The sequence below is a fragment of the Cheilinus undulatus genome, linkage group 12 (genome assembly GCF_018320785.1).
Source record: "Cheilinus undulatus linkage group 12, ASM1832078v1, whole genome shotgun sequence".
NCBI lineage: Eukaryota > Metazoa > Chordata > Actinopteri > Labriformes > Labridae > Cheilinus > Cheilinus undulatus.
The window spans coordinates 5,597,674-5,616,117 of NC_054876.1; the positions used below are offsets into that span (position 1 = coordinate 5,597,674).

General features: G+C 38.7%; 1 protein-coding gene across 1 annotated transcript in view; it reads right to left on the bottom strand.

The window, feature by feature from the left end:
* Window positions 1-18,444, bottom strand: part of igsf9bb (immunoglobulin superfamily, member 9Bb) — a 271,399-nt gene that overhangs the window by 180,615 nt on the left and 72,340 nt on the right. Inside the window, exon 2 of the mRNA XM_041802061.1 lies at window positions 16,902-17,093. Coding sequence (XP_041657995.1) covers window positions 16,902-17,093 — 192 coding nt within the window. The remainder of the gene's footprint in view (window positions 1-16,901; window positions 17,094-18,444) is intronic.

An 18,444-nucleotide genomic window follows, 5' to 3' on the forward strand; every position in this document is an offset into this window, starting at 1 on the left:
CCAAATTGGTCTATTGTGCTCTGCTCTGTCCCGGCACCACATTATATCACACAAAGTGACTGTGTTCTGAGGGTTTCCAAAGAGTCAGATCACCAAAAAAGGAACCAAAAATCCTGCAAAAAGTCCTGAAAGGATTCTTTGTGTCACAGATAACAGTATTTAGCCAGAAAGTCCTACAGTGAGCAGCATCTCCAGACACTAGCATTATACTTTGTCCTCAATATCTATCATCTTTAACTGTTTTTATCCTTGTATGACTCATTAAAAACGAAATTTACTTGATCTGCTTAGTAACGACAGCTCAACTTTAGCCACTAATGAGGAAACAATTAGTACCTGTTTCAAACTGGTACGATATAACTGGATTTTAAGAACATACAGTGCTTAACAAATTTATTAGACCACCCTAACCCTAACCAAAGTAAGGTTTGTGCCACAGCTGCCCTAAATTAACAGCATTGGTAATTACCAAAAACATTTTTTATCTTTCTGCAATGGTTAATACACCAATATGTAGAAGCTCTTTAACCCAAATGATATTATTAATGCTAAAACATAATTATTATAGTTATCCTTGAATTTTCAAATTTACTGATTTACAAAACAACCCTGAAAAATAGTAAAGCACATTAATATTTCTTAATCAATATGTCAAATTATATTTATTTACTTGCATTCCTGAACAGAGAAATTAGTTTTAGTGGTTGAATGTTATGCTTGATTCATTTCTGACTTCTCAGAGAAGCCCAGTGAGCCGGCTCAAATTTGGGTGAATTCAGTTTGAAATTCCTCATTCCTGTTCAAAATGGTAAAACGTGGAGAGCTCACTGAAAATGAAAGAGTCCGTATTAAAGCACTTCATGATGCTGGATGGTCTCTGAGACAAATATGACAGGTGGTCTAATAAATTTGTTAGGCACTGTATATAACACCATCAAAGTTAAATCACTTTGATCACAATGTGCCAGATACATGCTTCAAATGCAGCTCCAATCCAATCCATATTTGTTTATAAAGCACATTTAAAAACAACAAATTGCTGACCAAAGTGCTGTACAGCAAAAATTAAAAACAATAAAATAAACAATAAAACACAGAGGCAGGACCAAATTAAAAACTGGAGGACATAAATGGATCAATAAAAACAGAAATGATTGAAAGGCAAATTCTCAAGCAGAGCTGAAAGCCAGGGAGTAAAAATACATTTTTAAAGGTTGATTTAAAGACAGGCAGCGAGGGGGACAGTCGAACATGAAGAGGAAGAGCATTCCAGAGCTTTGGCACCGCTACTGAGCTTCAACCTTGACCTCAGAACAGTCAAAAGACACAGGTCAGAGGATCTGAGGGTCCAAGATAAAATATTTTATATTTTATATAAAATATTTCTGTTTAGAGACTTATAAGTTAATAACAACATTTTAAAACCAATCATAAAACGCACAGAACGCCAGTGAAGAGAGCCTAAAATGGGGGAAATGTGGTCATATTTATGTTTACCAGTTAAAGACGAGCTGAACCGTTTTGAACAAGCTGTAAACAATTAAAGAGAGGTTATGTACAAGGAAAAATCTTCCAATGCTTATGGAAGTGCAGAATAGTTACAAGTTTTTGGGAAGAGGTTCATGCTTTCATTAAAAAAATAACAAATGTAAAGATCTGTTGTTTGTGCATTCTTGGTCTTTACCCAACAGGCTTTTCTCCTAACGAGACCCATTAATAGATTTATGTCTCTTACAAGCTAAAAGGGCACCTGCTATGGAATGGAAAATTGTTAGTAAACCAAGCATGGACCAATATACAGGTATTAAGGACCTCTCATAGTGTGTTGCTATGGAGAAACTAACATATATTAAAAAAGAGGGAAGCCAGAAATTTTAGAAAAAATAATGGAGTTTCTTAAATCTAAAGTGGTAGTACTACACAAGTGCTGTTGGGGGCGACAGCTCACAGTAATCTAGTCCTAGCCTTTGTGGAATGTATGTTTGTTACTACATCTATATGTTCCTACGTTTGTATGTAGAAGCCTTTATATGTTATGGATATGAATGTATGGATATAAGAATATGTAAGGGTAAATGCCCGACGAGGTGTCCAATTATCAGGGATTTATGGACGACGCTGGTTGCCTCCGTGAAGCTTAGTTTTAATAGACCAGCTGTTTGAATAAACAGAATAAGTCCTCCGTCTGCCCTGCGAGGTCACAGACGTGAAACGGAGCTGTCCACGCCCTGCAGGTGCTGATTCTCCATCAGACACGTCAATATTTATCAGATATTATCATGCTGGTTTATCAGAAGCGTTCTTTTGGCTCTACAAAGAAATAATGTCTGATTTTCTTTTGTTTATGTTATTTGGTCCTACTGACAATAGTTTATAGCAGTTAGAACAGGAGGGAAGTGAGTTTTTTGCGACACTCACCTCTCAGAGTTAAGGTGAGACAAGAAACAAGACGTACATCGGCTATAGGAGATAAGGCCGTCTTGCGTCACTGGTCTTAAACCTGGACTCTGTCTTTTAATTTATGTTAGTTAAGTGATGATTGGTGTCTGTCCACGGGCTCCTTAGGCTGGCAGCGCTGCACTCCCTGCTCAGAAAATATGACTGTCTCAGGTTGCTATAGTAACTCCTAACGGAGTAACGGCTAACGGCTGCTGCGCATTAATTTGGAACAGTGTAATGATTTTTTGACCAGAACTACTTGTGAAGTTCAAACAGTGTCAATATATCAGAAGTTAATGGACACCAGTGGAATTTCCAGAGCCAATCAGAATCGAGTACCATGGTATAAACCTTGACCGTGGTGTAAATGTGAGTTTATGTACGTCTTTGCTTATGTGTACATAAGTGTGTATCTATTTATATTACTTTATTTTGCACCTTTCAGGGAATAATGCATTTGTCAGACTATTCATTATTTCAATAATGCCATGTTTGTCACAATAACCTCAACAAAAAAAAAAAAAAATCTAAAAAACAAAAAAAGAGACCAAGCTAAAGCGTGTTGTTCCAACACATGAGAACCACAGAGGTGTCTGCAGGTGTGTCTTTTTAAACTCAAAGTCCCATCACTCTTTATTCGTTCCTTTTATGATTCTGTCTGTGTGAAAGGAGGCAGCAGTTTACAGAAACCCTCCCTGTAGAACATTTATAAGTAAGCCGTCATGAAGACACTGGCAGTGAGTGAGCAGAGACTATCCTCACATTAGCCGTCTCAGTACCCGTCATTTAGATCTGAAGCATGAATGATGCCATCACTGTGTAACCAGCTGCTGCAGACCAGAGGAGAAAGAAAAAGCCCGCATGGAGCTGAACTCAGATATGTTATATGTCGTTTAAGGAAACCCAAACAGTATGTCTAAGCCAATTAGGAAGAGACTTTCTGTTTTCTGCCCTGTAGAGCACTGGCAGTATGTGGTTATATATTCTATAAACGCTGCAGGGCCATTACCCTGTAGAGAAAGTTTTCTTTCTAAGGCACAAACATATTCTTTGAGGACAAAACACTGAAATTCCTGCAGGAAATCATAAAAACAGGTTTTTCAAACAAAGAAAAGGTCACTAACAGGAATCAGAAGAAAACAGACCGCCATGATGGGGAAATATAAGGACACAAGATAACAGGATGATGGGATATTATACACAATCTTAAAGGGGACACCACAATCAGTTCAGAAAATCAGAAAAAGGGTAAAATGGGCATGATAAAAAGTCAGAGCTATAAAACAGCCAGCATAAATGTCACCTCTCACTCATCTGATTCTCACGTCTCGTGCACAGAAAATCTAGAGAATAGAGGGCTTGCCTGATTTTTCCTTACGCCATACATAGCTTAACCATGGATGCAGACAGCTGTAAATGTTCCCCATTGCAGAGATGGGCGAGAGCTCACACACATTTAAAGAAACAAACAAAAGGCAAACGTCACGAGCAGGGCTTTTTTTAGAGCTGGTTAATTAAAGCTGTAGTGATTGACCAAAGTTTCATTACGACCAGGGCCTGTATGAAAAGGTAGATATGATATGTCACAGCTCCATTTCAAATATAGATAATGCTAGGGTTCGTTCAGTCTGATCTGTGTTTTCAGAGGAATGTTAGCGGAGAAAAGACCGGGATCCTGACAGCAGCACAGCCAGCAGTCAGCAGGACGTCGCTACATTGAAGTAATAAAGACATGAGTTCAGCTGTTCCTCCGTCGTGTTCAGTCAGTTTTCATCTCTTCTATCAGCCGCACACAGTCGACATATCACAGTCAGTCACAAAGATCCTAAACTCATGACTGACATTAACTATGATGAGCTCTGAGGACTAACCCTCAGCACTTATTTTACTTCACATGAAGACTGCTGCTCTCACTGTGGGTGGACTGGTTTTATCTGTGATTGGGTTTGAATGAGGAACTGTGACTGATATAAACAGAACTGTTCTGTAGGACAAATACGATTTACTATCAGCAGAAGAGACCAAAATCCATGGATCTACTTAAAAAGAACCAAGAAATGCACAACAAATCTGACTGAGATGCTGGTATGACCTTAAACAGGCTGCTCATTCTGGAAAACTGGAGTCTAGTACTAAACTAAAAGAGCTGAGCCTCTTTAACATATTCAAAAAATACAAATTTTGTCACAAAAATGCTTTTGATTGAAACTGTAATGTACTATATACTGAATAAACCTTGTGGGGTTTTAATCCGCACATACGAGTATTTTCTACGAAACAACTCTTAGGGCGCCATCCACCAGATCTGTTTGGTCCGATTTAAACAAACTCCGGTCCATTTTCCTGGATAGTCCAGTTAGTAAACTGGTTGAACCAAAGGCATAAGGTGGCACAAAGCGTAATCATTTATGGATTGAAATATGTGATTTAATACACTCAAATACATGCCAGTACCTCGGCATCTGTGTAGCCATTGCAACACGTAGTAGTCTTTTGCTCACATGTTGGCTCACCTTTTTCTTCAGCATCGATCCATTCGTCTCGTGTTTAGAATGAAATGCTGGACGTCTTGCTGCTTTGCTGTCTGCTTACAATGTCCCGAAACAAAAGCAGAAATCCCAGACAGCATCAATTTGGTGCTGTTTCATTGTTTATGTGGGTAAAAAAAAGACAGGCGGAAGGAGATGGATTTCTGGTTCTGTTGTCTTCTGCGTCTCTTTTTCTTCTTTGTCGCTCTTTATTTGACGACAGAACCACGAACTTGTAGTTTGGTTCGTTTGACCAAGGTGAATGTGAACCAAACCATTGGAAAGTGAACAATGTTGCAATTTGAGTCTCTGGACTATCAGATGTAAAAAAAACAACCCTACATGTGAGCCACAGTTGCTAGCTCTTGTTTGAGTGCTGGTTTCCTTTCCTCCATCCTTTGTCGCTTTTTAATCCACATTTAGAAAGCCAAACTGGAACCAAACAACGGGCCATTTGGGAGCAAAACATCCAGCTCTACTGAGCTGAGCCAAAGGATCTGGATTTCTTAAAAGATATCCATCATAATAAGTGAGACTAGACAGACATCAGCTGAAGAAATACAAGAAAGATCAGAGTTTAATGTGCTAAACTGTGACAAAACTGTACTGAACCAATCAAGACCGCTTGTTCAGGCTTTAGACAGAAGCTTTTTTAATTCCTGCCTGCTGCCTTTTCTCTCTGATTTTTTTCTGCCTGAATATTTAACTACTTTCAGGACACAAAAGTAGCTTAAGAACTTAGAATGTTTTTATTCATTTGCACTTGGAATGCTTGGCATAGTCTTGAACAGCTCAGACATGGCCTTTTTGGTAGCGTTTCTCTGCAGAAATCACTGCTCCCCCACCAAATGGGGTTTTCTGCTGCTGCATGACATCATCTTCAAAAAATGTTTTACTTTACACTAGGTACGTGTATTTGTACCTTACCCATTCAGTACAGGCCTATCGGTAGAGTACAGACGTGTACCAAACAGATACACGTGGAGTGAGGCTCATACACAGTCGGAAAACCAGAGAACAACTCTCTGTCACACTGTCCTGGCGACCACGCAACCACAGCACACGACAGCAACAGCCTGAATATTCCCTGAATATTAAAGTGTTCTGTTTAGGAACTCTTTGTTTCCCAGTAGCATACAACAGTGGACAAAGACAACAACAGTAGCGCTGACATTATTCAGCTGTTGTGTCGCTGACAGCACATCGTCCAGCGGACCAATCAAAGCATTTGAAAAAGGCTCCACTCAAACAAGAACAAAACTGTAACGAGGAGGAACAAAAACTCTCACCAGCTGGTTATGAATTTCTCATGATTTAAGATCTTTTTATTATAACAATGGTGCTCTGGTTTTGTGAATCACATTAATTCTAAATGCGTACCTTCGACCATCAGCCTCAGAGGAGGGGGAGAGGGGACTCCATCATGTCTGCAGCTGCGTCATAGGTGAAGTTATCCTCAGATTTCATACAGCTCTGATCTCTTTATCCACCAAGATGGGCTGTGAAGAGTTCTCCCAAACTTTGTAGCAGGTCCCATTGGTTAAAAAAGTAATCCAGTGCTGAAGTCCATGTTGAAATCAGGAGAATAGATGCCAATTAGCATGCTTAACAAGCTAACTAACGTTGCATAATGATGTGTTCAAGCTGACTGGGAAACTTTAGTGTTTAAAGAATGGGTATAAATGTGTCAATGTATCAATTAAAATAACCTAGTAATTCAAAAATGTATTTATTTATCAATATTTGTATTAATTGAAGACTTTTTGGAAGGAGGTTGCAGCATTATCAAAAATGTAAATGTACTTTATTCAGCCTATTTATTTTAAATTAAATAAATAAATACATGTTGTTATTTATTCGCTTTAATTACTGTACCAAAAACATACCGAACCGTAACTTCAAAACTGAGGTACGTAACAAATTAGACTACAACACACTATAGCAATATGGACCAAAAAATGGTGTGTTCTTTACTAAATTATTCAGTTTCAAACATATGGTTATAACTGTGATAGACTGTCGATATCTACAATAAATCACAGTTCTTTTGCTTTCCTAATTGTAAGATGATTAAATTTCAAATGATTTAACTGCCACCAATGAGGAAATGAATGTTTTGAAAAGCTGGATCTCATTTTCTTTCATTTATTTTGTATCCTTTATCTTTTAAATGTATTCATGTAATGTTCTTAAGTCTTTCTGTTTATGTTTTACTTGCATTTTGCACTGAAGCTGTTGTCGTTGTTGATTGTTTTTTCGTATAAGTCTGCTGGAATTTATTAGTATTAAAAGATAACTTATGTCTGTATATTCTGATGTCACTGGTTTACTCACACAGAAATACGATGGTAAAATACTGCATGATTTAACTTTAATTCAAGGATCATATATTTGAAAGATACATTAAACTATGAACCCAAACATCTGCAAGTGTGCAGAAGTAGAGCAGCTTTAAGAGTCTCAGGAAGTGTCGGCTGTAGAAAGTCATTTTAAAGTCCCTGTTCTCCTGTAGAGATCCCCGCGATGATACGCCTCAACTTTAACACTTCCTGCTTTTTCTATTAAATTTTCACACTCCCTTATTTTTACTTTCATCTTTAATTTCTCCTGCTGTCTTCCTTCCTGACTATCTTTTTTTGTTCATCTCTTCTCTCTCATGGAAATGTTTTATATTTGGACAGAATTTTCCTCTTCCTGTCTATAAAAATATATAAAACAACGGCGTGTTTGAGAGTGAGGGCAGACGGAAGTGGTGCCCCTGTGGTCTGCTCGCCTCATTAACCCTCCAGTCTAAAGAGGGCACAATGTGAGCGTCTGTATATCAGCGGCTCTGACCATGACCCCTGACTTCATCCATGATGTAATATCACAGACACAGAGGAGGCTGCTGTTCACCAGCGTCAGACTGGAGACGTTTCTCTGCTGCATTAAAAAAAAGATGCATCTACAAGCTGCTAAAGGCCCAAATTTTAGAAAATGTTCCACATCTCAAACGTTGCAGCTTTGACCCTCGAATGAACAAAACATGGCTGAACAAAGAGACGGAACAAGCATGTTTAAAAAGAGCATCACTGCAGAAACCCTGGGATTACATACTCTACATGCATCCTTTTTATTTTGCCCTTATTCCTGTGGTAAAATGTAAAACAAGGTTTTTTCCAAAGCTATAAAAAAACAACCAAAGAAACAGATTATCACTGTAAAACTACTAGTGCATCTCATAAAATTAGAAGATCATGAAAAGTTCAATATTTTTTGTCACTTGTTTCTGAAAGTGAAACCCATATGTTACATAGACTCAGTACACACAGAGTGAAATATTTGAAGCCTTTGTTTCTTGAAATGTTGATGATTATGGATTACAGATAAGAAAACCCAAAATTCAGTGTCTCAAAAAAATAGAATATTATATAAGATCAATTAAAAACAGGATGTTTTCAACAGAAATGTCAGGCTTCTGAAAAGTATGTTCATTTCTATGCCTTCAATATTTGGTTGGGTCTGCTTTTGCATGAATTACTGCATCAATGCAGCATGGCATGGAGGAGATCATGGCAGACTGACTGTGGAAACTTCACACTGGACTTCAAGCAACTTGGATTCAAGGTCCCAGAGTCTGACGGAAGAGTTGAGAGGCACAGAATCCACGTTGCTTAAAGTCCAGTGTGAAGTTTCCACAGTCAGTGATGATTTGGGCTGCCATGGCATCTGCTGGTGTTGATCCACTGTGTTTTCTAAAGTCCACAGTCAACGCAGCCATCTACCAGGACATTTTAGAGACCTTCATGCTTCCTTCTGCTGACAAGCTTTATGGAGATGCTGATTTCATTTTCCAGCAGGACTTGGCATCTGCCCACATTATCAAAGGTACCAAAAGCTGGTTCAATGACCATGGTGTTACTGTGCTTGATTGACCAGCAAACTGGCCTGACCGGAACCCCATAGAGAATCTATGGGGTATTGCCAAGAGGAAGATGAGAGACACCAGACCCAATAATGCAGATGACCTGAAGGCCACTATCAAAGCAACCTGGGCTTCCATTACACCTGAGCAGTGCCACAGGCTGATTGCCTCCATGCCATGCTGCATTGATGCAGTAATTCATGCAAAAGGAGGCTCAACCAAATATTGAAGGCATAGAAATGAACATACTTTTCAGAAGCCTGACATTTCTGTTGAAAATATCCTTTTATAAATTGATCTTATGTAATATTCTAATTTTTTGAGACATTGATTTTTGGGTTTTCTTATCTGTAATCCATAATCATCAACATTTCAAGAAACAAAGGCTTCAAATATTTCACTGTGTGTAATGAGTCTATATAACATATGGGTTTCACTTTCAGAAGCAAGGGACAAAAAATATTGAACTTTTTCCTGATATTCTAATTTTTATGAGATGCACTAGTACAGCGAAACGAAATAAACTGATATAAACTTCATTGTCTAAAGTATTCGCTCGCCTGCCTTGACTCACATATGAACTTAAGTGACATCCCATTCTTAATCCATAAGGTTTAATATGACATCGGTCCACCCTCTGCAGCTATAACAGCTTCAACTCTTCTGGAAAGGTTTATGTTTATGGGAAGTTTTCACCATTCCTCCAGAAATGCATTTGTGAGGTCACACACTGATGTTGGACGAGAAGGCCTGGCTCTCATTCTCCGCTCTAATTCATCCCAAAGGTGTTCTATCGGGTTGAGGTCAGGACTCTGTGCAGGCCAGTCAAGTTGATCCACACCAAACTCTCTCATCCATGTCTTTATGGACCTTGCTTTGTGCACTGGTGCACAGTCATGTTGGAACAGGAAGGGGTCATCCCCAAACTGTTCCCACAAAGTTGGGAGCATGGAATTGTCCAAAATCTCTTGGTATGCTGAAGCATTCAGAGTTCCTCTCACTGGAACTAAGGGGCCAAGCCCAGCTCCTGAAAAAAAAAGCCCACACCATAATCCCCCCTCCACCAAACTTTACACTTGGCACAATGCAGTCAGACAAGTACCCTTCTCCTGGCAACCGCCAAACCCAGACTCGTCCATCAGATTGCCAGATGGAGAAGCGCAATTCGCCACTCCAGAGAACTTGTCTCCGCTGCTCTAGAGTCCAGTGGCGGCGTGCCTTACACCACTGCAGCCGACACTTTGCATTGCACTTGGTGATGTATGGCTTGGATGCAGCTGCTCGGCCATGGAAACCCATTCCATGAAGCTCTCTATGCACTGTTCTTGAGTTAATCTGAAGTCCACATGAAGTTTGGAGGTCTGTAGCCATTGACTCTGCAGAAAGTTGGCGACCTCTGCGCACTATGTGCCTCAGCATCCGCTGACCCCGCTCCATCATTTTACGTGGCCTACCACATGGCTGAGTTGCTGTCGTTCCCAATCGCTTCCACTTTGTTATAATACCACTGACAGTTGACTGTGGAATATTTAGGAGAGAGGAAATTTCATCACTGGACTTGTTGCACAGGTGGCATCCTATCACAGTACCATGCTGGAATTCCCTGAGCTCCTGAGAGCGACCCATTCTTTCACAAATGTTTGTAGAAACAGTCTGCATGCCTAGGTGCTTGATTTTAAACACCTGTGGCCATGGAAGTGATTGGAACGCCTGATTTCAATTATTTGGATGGGTGAGTGAATACTTTTGGCAATATAGTGTATGTCCACTCAGGGCTTCCATACTTCAGAGACAAACAATCAGGCAACCAAACCATCAGGGCAAGCTTGCACAAAACGAGCCAATCACAGTGACGTGAGAAAAATGTCTGAGTTTCTTGGTAAGTTTAAACGAGAATCATCCTGGTTCTGTGTGATTTGAGCCTACAGCTCTTTGTCTTTTCTTCTCCCTCTTTCTCTCTCGCCACTGTCTCTGCTCAGAGAACAGCAGCTGTGCAGCACCCACCAGTTGCTACTTTTCAACTTTCTGTGCTGTATATTGATCAGCTGTCAGAGTTTCTTTCCTCTGACAGACACAACTATCTGAGTGGAGCAGACAGTTTTGGTGTGCCTTAGATTTGAATGATTATGGTGTTTACTGGCACTTAAAATCATGTTAAACAGCATTTTCACCATGTCCTACCAGCACATGAGCATACGATACCACACCACTGCATCTGTTGAATTGTCTCCTCAGTTAATCTCAGTGTCGTCTGTAAACTGTGTAACATGAAGCACTTTAATTCTTTTTTTTTTTTTTTAAAGGTCTATTTTGGGCATTTCTGTGCCTTCATTTGACAGAGGAGGACAGTGGACAGAGTCGGAAACAGGGGCGAGAGCGGGGGAGAGAAATGCGGCAAAGGGCCCCAGGCCGGACTCGAACCCGGGCCGTCCACGAACATGGGGCGCGCGCCCCAACCACTCGGCCACCTGCGCCCCGAAGCACTTTAATTCTAATGTGAAGAAACAGTCGTGTGGTTTGTGTTCAGGAGCCTTTAACGGGGGGGAGATGGAGACAGTTTTGCCTCTGTTTTAACAAAAGTCACAGAAAAGCACTGATATGATAAAAAAAAAAAAAAAAACAGAAACGAAGCTTGCAAGTTATTTCTGTCAGTAATCTCGAGTGCAATCATTAACACCTGACATGCATCTTAATCAAATCACATGACTCACGTCCTCCTAAATTAGCGGTCTATTTAAGCTGCAAGATTTCCGGTCTCTTATTATGCTGCATAGCTGCACATGTATCAACCCACCTCCACCCCAGCATCCACCTGTTGGCTTCAACTGGGGGTTTAAGCTGTTGTCTTATCACTCCTCAAATTATGTATGTAAAATCTGTGAGAAGTGATTATGTTGGTGCGGGATCTGCAACGTGAGATTATTGGCTGAAATATAATTTATGCACTCTAACCCACATTTGTTAAAGGGGCTCTATGCAAGCTTTAGAAAAATATCAGTGTATCACCGCCGGCCATTAGGCGAACTACAACAACATTGTGTTGCTTGTCCATGACAGCGCACTCCTTGCTCAGAAAGCATCTGACATTTTCAGTGCTGCAATTAAATTGGTGGATCCAGAGATGTAATGTCATTTCAACATGCGAATGTTGCACACACATACATGAGAAAGAACAGAAGCTCTGAGCACATCAGCATTGTTAGCAGGTTAAAATGAAAAGTCCTTTCACTGTTTGCAATAAAAGAACACTGCATTGCACCATCAGCATGCAGACACATGGTGTTATGAGTGGTTTAGCTGCTGCAGACGGGTTTCCTCCTCATTCACTCAAATATCCCAAATTTTGTAGCATGTCCTGTAAACTAGAAATAGTAATCCAGTGTAAAAAATGTAATGGGAAACTAACTTTAGCTACATTAAAAAAAGGTTGCATCAGGTTAAATTATGATGTGTTCAGAGTCAGCTCTGGCTCTAACAACCTCAGAGGGCACTTAAAGGGCACTAAAGAGGGCACTTTGTCAAACTGTGTCCACTAAGAGGGAAGTAACGAGGGCACTTTGTTATCTTGTGTCTATTGGCAGGGTATTTAAGAGGGCACTTTATCAATCTGGAGGGCACTAAAAAGGCTATCTTGTCAAAATGTGTCCACTTAAATGGCACCAAAGGAGGCACTCTATCTTGTTTTTTAAAAGAGGGCACTTTGTGGTGAATTTTTCAACCACATGGCACCAAGGATGGGGATCGCCCCCTGCCTGTCTTTCTAAGTCCACTGGTGCTACCTAAATAAAATGTTATTTAGCACTATCCCAACAGCTTGTAAGCCTTATTGAGGAAAACTAGCAACCAAATTGCCAAAGCTGAAAAAACAGACTGAACACACTAAAAACTATACAGTGTAGTTTCTATGTTTCTCCTCCTCTTTCTGATTCTCTCATATTTCCTCAGGCCTTCCTTGTTTTTAAACTCAATGTTCCTGAAGTTATGATGCTGCTGTTTTTCAGGTTACAGTTCTATCCTCCAGCTCCAAAGATGGTGAAACTCTGCAGACATTTGTGCTCCGTGATCAAATCAGCGGAGACAAATTGTGACAGACTGCAGAAAGATTACACAAAGCTTCTGTAAATGTCATTAGAAACCCTCCTCTGTCTGATGATTTGTCTTCCTGTAGCAGCAGACAGATGGGATGTAAAGAAAAACTTGAGGAAGGAACCGTTTCCTGTATCAGACGTAGACAGAAGACGATCAATCAGCTGCCTCTCAAAGTGATGGTCAGATTGGTATCAGCCATGATAATGGTGGGGCCTTTCTCATTAGGATAATCTTGTGACACATGTTAAAAATGCCTGAAGTGTTTTAAATTTGGACAAGAATTATGGCATCATTAAGAGGTTCTGCATCACAAAACTAAAAAACTTCCGTTGCACAGAAATAAGCTGTTAAGTCCAGTTCAGACCGAAGATTTGAAAAAGACTGTTTTCAAAGGCCTCGGAGGATAGTTGCAGCCGTCGCAGCTCTAATTAGGGCAGCTGATGGTGTTTTTTGTTTTTGCCTTTTTTTTTTTTTTAATTCAACTTTATTCATAAACAAAGTCTGGCTTTTAGGAAACTACATCACAGCAAAACAGACTAAGATACCGTTCATAAACAAAATAGGAAAACAGTCTGACGTCTAAACCAGGACGGAATTATGTATGGACCCAATTAAGAAGTCGTTAAAGAGATGTTGGCATGCCTTAGCTTTGTTAGCTTTAGCTAAAGTTAACATTGCTTCGCTAGCCACAAGAATAACATCAGTACATAAGACATAAGCCAAGGTAACTCTGATTATTGTATAACCAATCTACTTTTAGCAAATGCAACATAATCTAACATAAGCAACATAGTTTTGGTAGCTTTAATTGTAGCTACTTTAGTTATGTAGCTATGAGACCAACATAGCATATGTAGTTGATGTAGCTCTGTTACCTTTACATTTAACTACATAAGTACATTATCTTTATAGCTAACACAGCTAAGTTATCTTCAGCTTTAGCTGTGTAGCTATGTTATCTCAGTAGCTAAAATAGCTACATTAGCTTTGGCTACGTTGGTTATGTACCTGTTTCCAAAGATGTCTATGTAGCTAATGTAGCTTTATTAGCTTTACTTTTAGCTACATAGCTATGTTATCTATGTTGCTCACATAGCTTCATGATCTTTACATTAAACTGCATAGATGTGTTATCTATGTAGCTAATATAGCTTCATGTCTTAACATAAAGCTTTGTAGCTATGCTAAGTAGCTAAAATAGCTGCATTAGCTTTAGCTACATAGCTTCCGAAGATGTCTACATAGCTAATGTAACTTTATTATCTTTACATTTAGCTACATAGCTGTGTTATTTATGTAGCTTATATAGCTTCATGTCTTTACATTAAACTTTGTAGCTACGTTATCTCAGTAGCTAAAATAGCTTGATTATCTTTAGCTAAGTCATTTATGTATCTGTTTCCAAAGATGTTTATGTTGCTAATGTAGCTTTATTGTCTTTACATTTAGCTACATATATATGTTATTCATATTGTCTGCATAGCTTCATTTTCTTAGCATTTAGCTACATAGATGTGTTATCCATCTAGCTTACATTACATTTAGCTACATAGTTGTGTTATCTAACAAGCTTACATAGCTTCATGATCTTTACATTTAGCTACATAGTTGTGTTATCTATGTAGCTTACATAGCTTCATGATCTTTACATTTAGCTACATAGATGTGTTATCTATGTAGCTTACATAGCTTCATGAGCTTTTCATTTAGCTACATAGTTGTGTTATCTATGTAACTTACATAGCTTCATGATCTTTACATTTAGCTACATAGTTGTGTTATCTATGTAGCTTACATAGCTTCATGATCTTTACATTTAGCTACATAGTTGTGTTATCTATGTAGCTTACATAGCTTTATGATCTTTACATTAAGCTACATATATATGTTATTCATATTGTCTGCATAGCTTCATTTTCTTAGCATTTAGCTACATAGATGTGTTATCCATCTAGCTTACATTACATTTAGCTACATAGTTGTGTTATCTAACAAGCTTACATAGCTTCATTATCTTTACATTTAGCTACATAGTTGTGTTATCTATGTAGCTTACATAGCTTCATGATCTTTACATTTAGCTACATAGTTGTGTTATCTATCTAGCTTACATAGCTTCATGATCTTTACATTTAGCTACATAGATATGTTATCTATGTAACTTACATAGCTTCATGATCTTTACATTAAGCTACATAGTTGTGTTATCTATGTAGCTTACATAGCTTCATGATCTTTACATTTAGCTACATAATTGTGTTTTCTATGTAGCTTACATAGCTTCATGATCTTTACATTTAGCTACATAGTTGTGTTATCTATGTAGCTTACATAGCTTCATGATCTTTACATTAAGCTACATAGTTGTGTTATCTATGTAACTTACATAGCTTCATGATCTTTACATTTAGCTACATAGTTGTGTTATCTATGTAGCTTACATAGCTTCATGATCTTTACATTTAGCTACATAGTTGTGTTATCTATGTAGCTTACATAGCTTCATGATCTTTACATTTAGCTACATAGTTGTGTTATCTATGTAGCTTACATAGCTTCATGATCTTTACATTTAGCTACATAGTTGTGTTATCTATGTAGCTTACATAGCTTCATGATCTTTACATTTAGCTACATAGTTGTGTTATCTATGTAACTTACATAGCTTTATGATTTTTACATTTAGCTACATAGTTGTGTTATCTATCTAGCTTACATAGCTTCATGATCTTTACATTTAGCTACATAGTTGTGTTATCTATGTAGCTTACATAGCTTTATGATCTTTACATTTAGCTACATAGTTGTGTTATCTATGTAACTTACATAGCTTTATGATCTTTACATTTAGCTACATAGTTGTGTTATCTATGTAACTTACATAGCTTTATGATTTTTACATTTAGCTACATAGTTGTGTTATCTATCTAGCTTACATAGCTTCAACATAACTAACAGTGTGTCGTTATCTTGAGCTACATTAGTAATGTATCTGTCACCAATGTTATTTACGTCGCTAATGTAGTTTTATTAGCTATAGATTAAGATACATAGCCTGTAGCAAATGCAGCTTCTCTAGCTCTACATAGCTCATGTAGCTTTGTTTCTCTGGATGTAGCTATATAGTATAGTTCACTTTGTTAATTACAACACTGGCTGAGGTGATCAGATACATATACATGCCTGGCAGAAATCTAACTGATGTTAGCAAACATAAACATTTTATGCATTTTAAAGTGAGTCTCTCCTAAAAAAAGAAAAATCAGACAATCATTCAATCAGACAAACAATCTGAGGGATGATGTAGGTGAATCTTTAAGACCTCCAATCCATTAAACACGAGTGTTTAAGTTGAGATGAATGAGGAGCAGAGTGCTTTTTGATTCTGAACCTCTTTGTGAGGCACAGAGCCACAGAGAAACACAAGAAACAGGATTAGACCTTGAAAATGTCTCTAAAAATAAATATTTAAAGTTTCCCCCAAAGACAGGATTTGAGCTTATAAAGTCAGTGCTTTGAGGAACAATACGCTTTTTTTCTCTGCATAAAAAGTTCACTCCAACATGACATTTATTTCTCCTCTCTCATTAAAAGAATTTATGATTCTTGCAATATGTCTTTCTTTCACAGTTAAACTGCTGCAGATGGGTCTGTTTTTAGCGTCTGTGCACTCAGGGATTCAAGTTTCCACTTCTTTCACCAGCCATTACAGACTAATTTGTGTTTGTGCACGAGTGAAAGTGATTTCAGATCTGATAGCACAGACTGTATATCAGGACTGGAGTGGTTCCTTTGACACATCACATATAACTACAACCAACGACACCCATCAGTGCTGCTGGTGTCGGTCTTATATTCTGCAGAAATGAATGTCCAACCAGAGAGGAACACAGTCGCTGAGTCCCGCATTAGGTTTGTTTAAAGTCATAACTCGGTCTTACCTGCGTACTCCGGGTCCACATGAGGAGGGTAGAAGCGAAAGTTGATGAAGAAGGGGATGGGCATTCCATACTTGAACCACTCCACCACGTAGGGCTGGCCGTTCAGGGGGTGGGACACGTCGCATCCCAGGATGACGTTCTCTCCTGCTCGAGCTGTCACAAACTGGGGCTCCTCTCGCACTCCGTGGGCACCTGAGGGTGACGGCGAACACAGGTCAGCAATCTCAGATGAGAGCGAGTTTCAGTCCTGCACACTTAGAGCTTTACATACAGCTTAGAGTAGACAACTGTTTCAGTGTTCACTGTACAGGCGCCTGTACAGTGTTTGGTTTTAAAAAGCGATATAATTTGGCTTTTTGGCCCAAAAAAACTCAATGTTTTCAAAATGAATGTCAAAGCGAAAACAGATTTCTACAATGTAATGCCAACTAAATAAAAATATGTTAGGTAAAATAAATGACTGCATAAATATTTGCCCCATTTAAAGTGACTGTTCCAATTCAACAGAGGTCCAGCCACTTGGTGCTAGTAGTCTCACAGTTAGTCAAATAGGGATCACCGAGTACAGTGAATGAGTCTCAAGTGACTGTAGTGTAAAGACACCTGTGTCTGGAAGGTCCAGTCACTAGTTAATCCGTATTCCTGGCTGCCCTTACACCATGAAGACAAAAGAACACCCCAAGCAACTCAGAGAAAAGCTTATAGAAAAGTCAGGAGATGGATACAAAAACATTTTCATGGCTCTGAACAGCCCCCAGTTCAGTTAAATCCATCATCAAGACATGGAAGGAATATGGCACATGTGTAAATCTGCCTAGATCAGGCCGTCCTCACAAACTGAGTGAGCGTGCAAGAAGGAGACTAGTGAGAGAGGCCACCAAGACTCCTATGACTACTCTGAAGGAGTTACAAGCTTCAGCAGCCTAGATGGGAGAGACTCTGCAGACAACAACTGTTGGCCGGGTTCTTCACCAGTCAAAGCTTCATGGGAGAGTGGCAAAGAGAAAGTCACTGTTGAAGAAAACTCAGATTAAATCTGGACTAGAGCTGGGTGAATAATTGCAGATTAGAATGAATCACAATGTGGCCTGCTGCAATTTACAAATTGCAAAAGTTGCAATATTTCTTTAACTTGAAATGTGTCAAAATACCATTTTAATCTTTTTTTGCAGCAGAGATTTTATGCACATTTTGCAAACATTCAAGTTCTTCTTTTGAATAAAAATTCCTGCTTTATTAATGTATGTTTTTAAGGTTTACAAGGACACTGACATAGATGATCATCCCCTTCAATGTAGCGATTGACATCAAATTTACGACATGAGCCAAAATAATTGCAATTAGACTTTTGTTTTAAATAATTTTGCCCTAGTGTAATCTATCTAATATTGTGTAGAGTATAATATAGACTGATGTATTGCTTTTATTCATTGAAAAACATAAAAGATGAGGAGCCCAAAAATAATTGCATATCAAATTGCAATGGCAATATTGGGAAAAAAAATTGGAATTGGATTATTTTCTCGAATTGTTGAACTCTAAT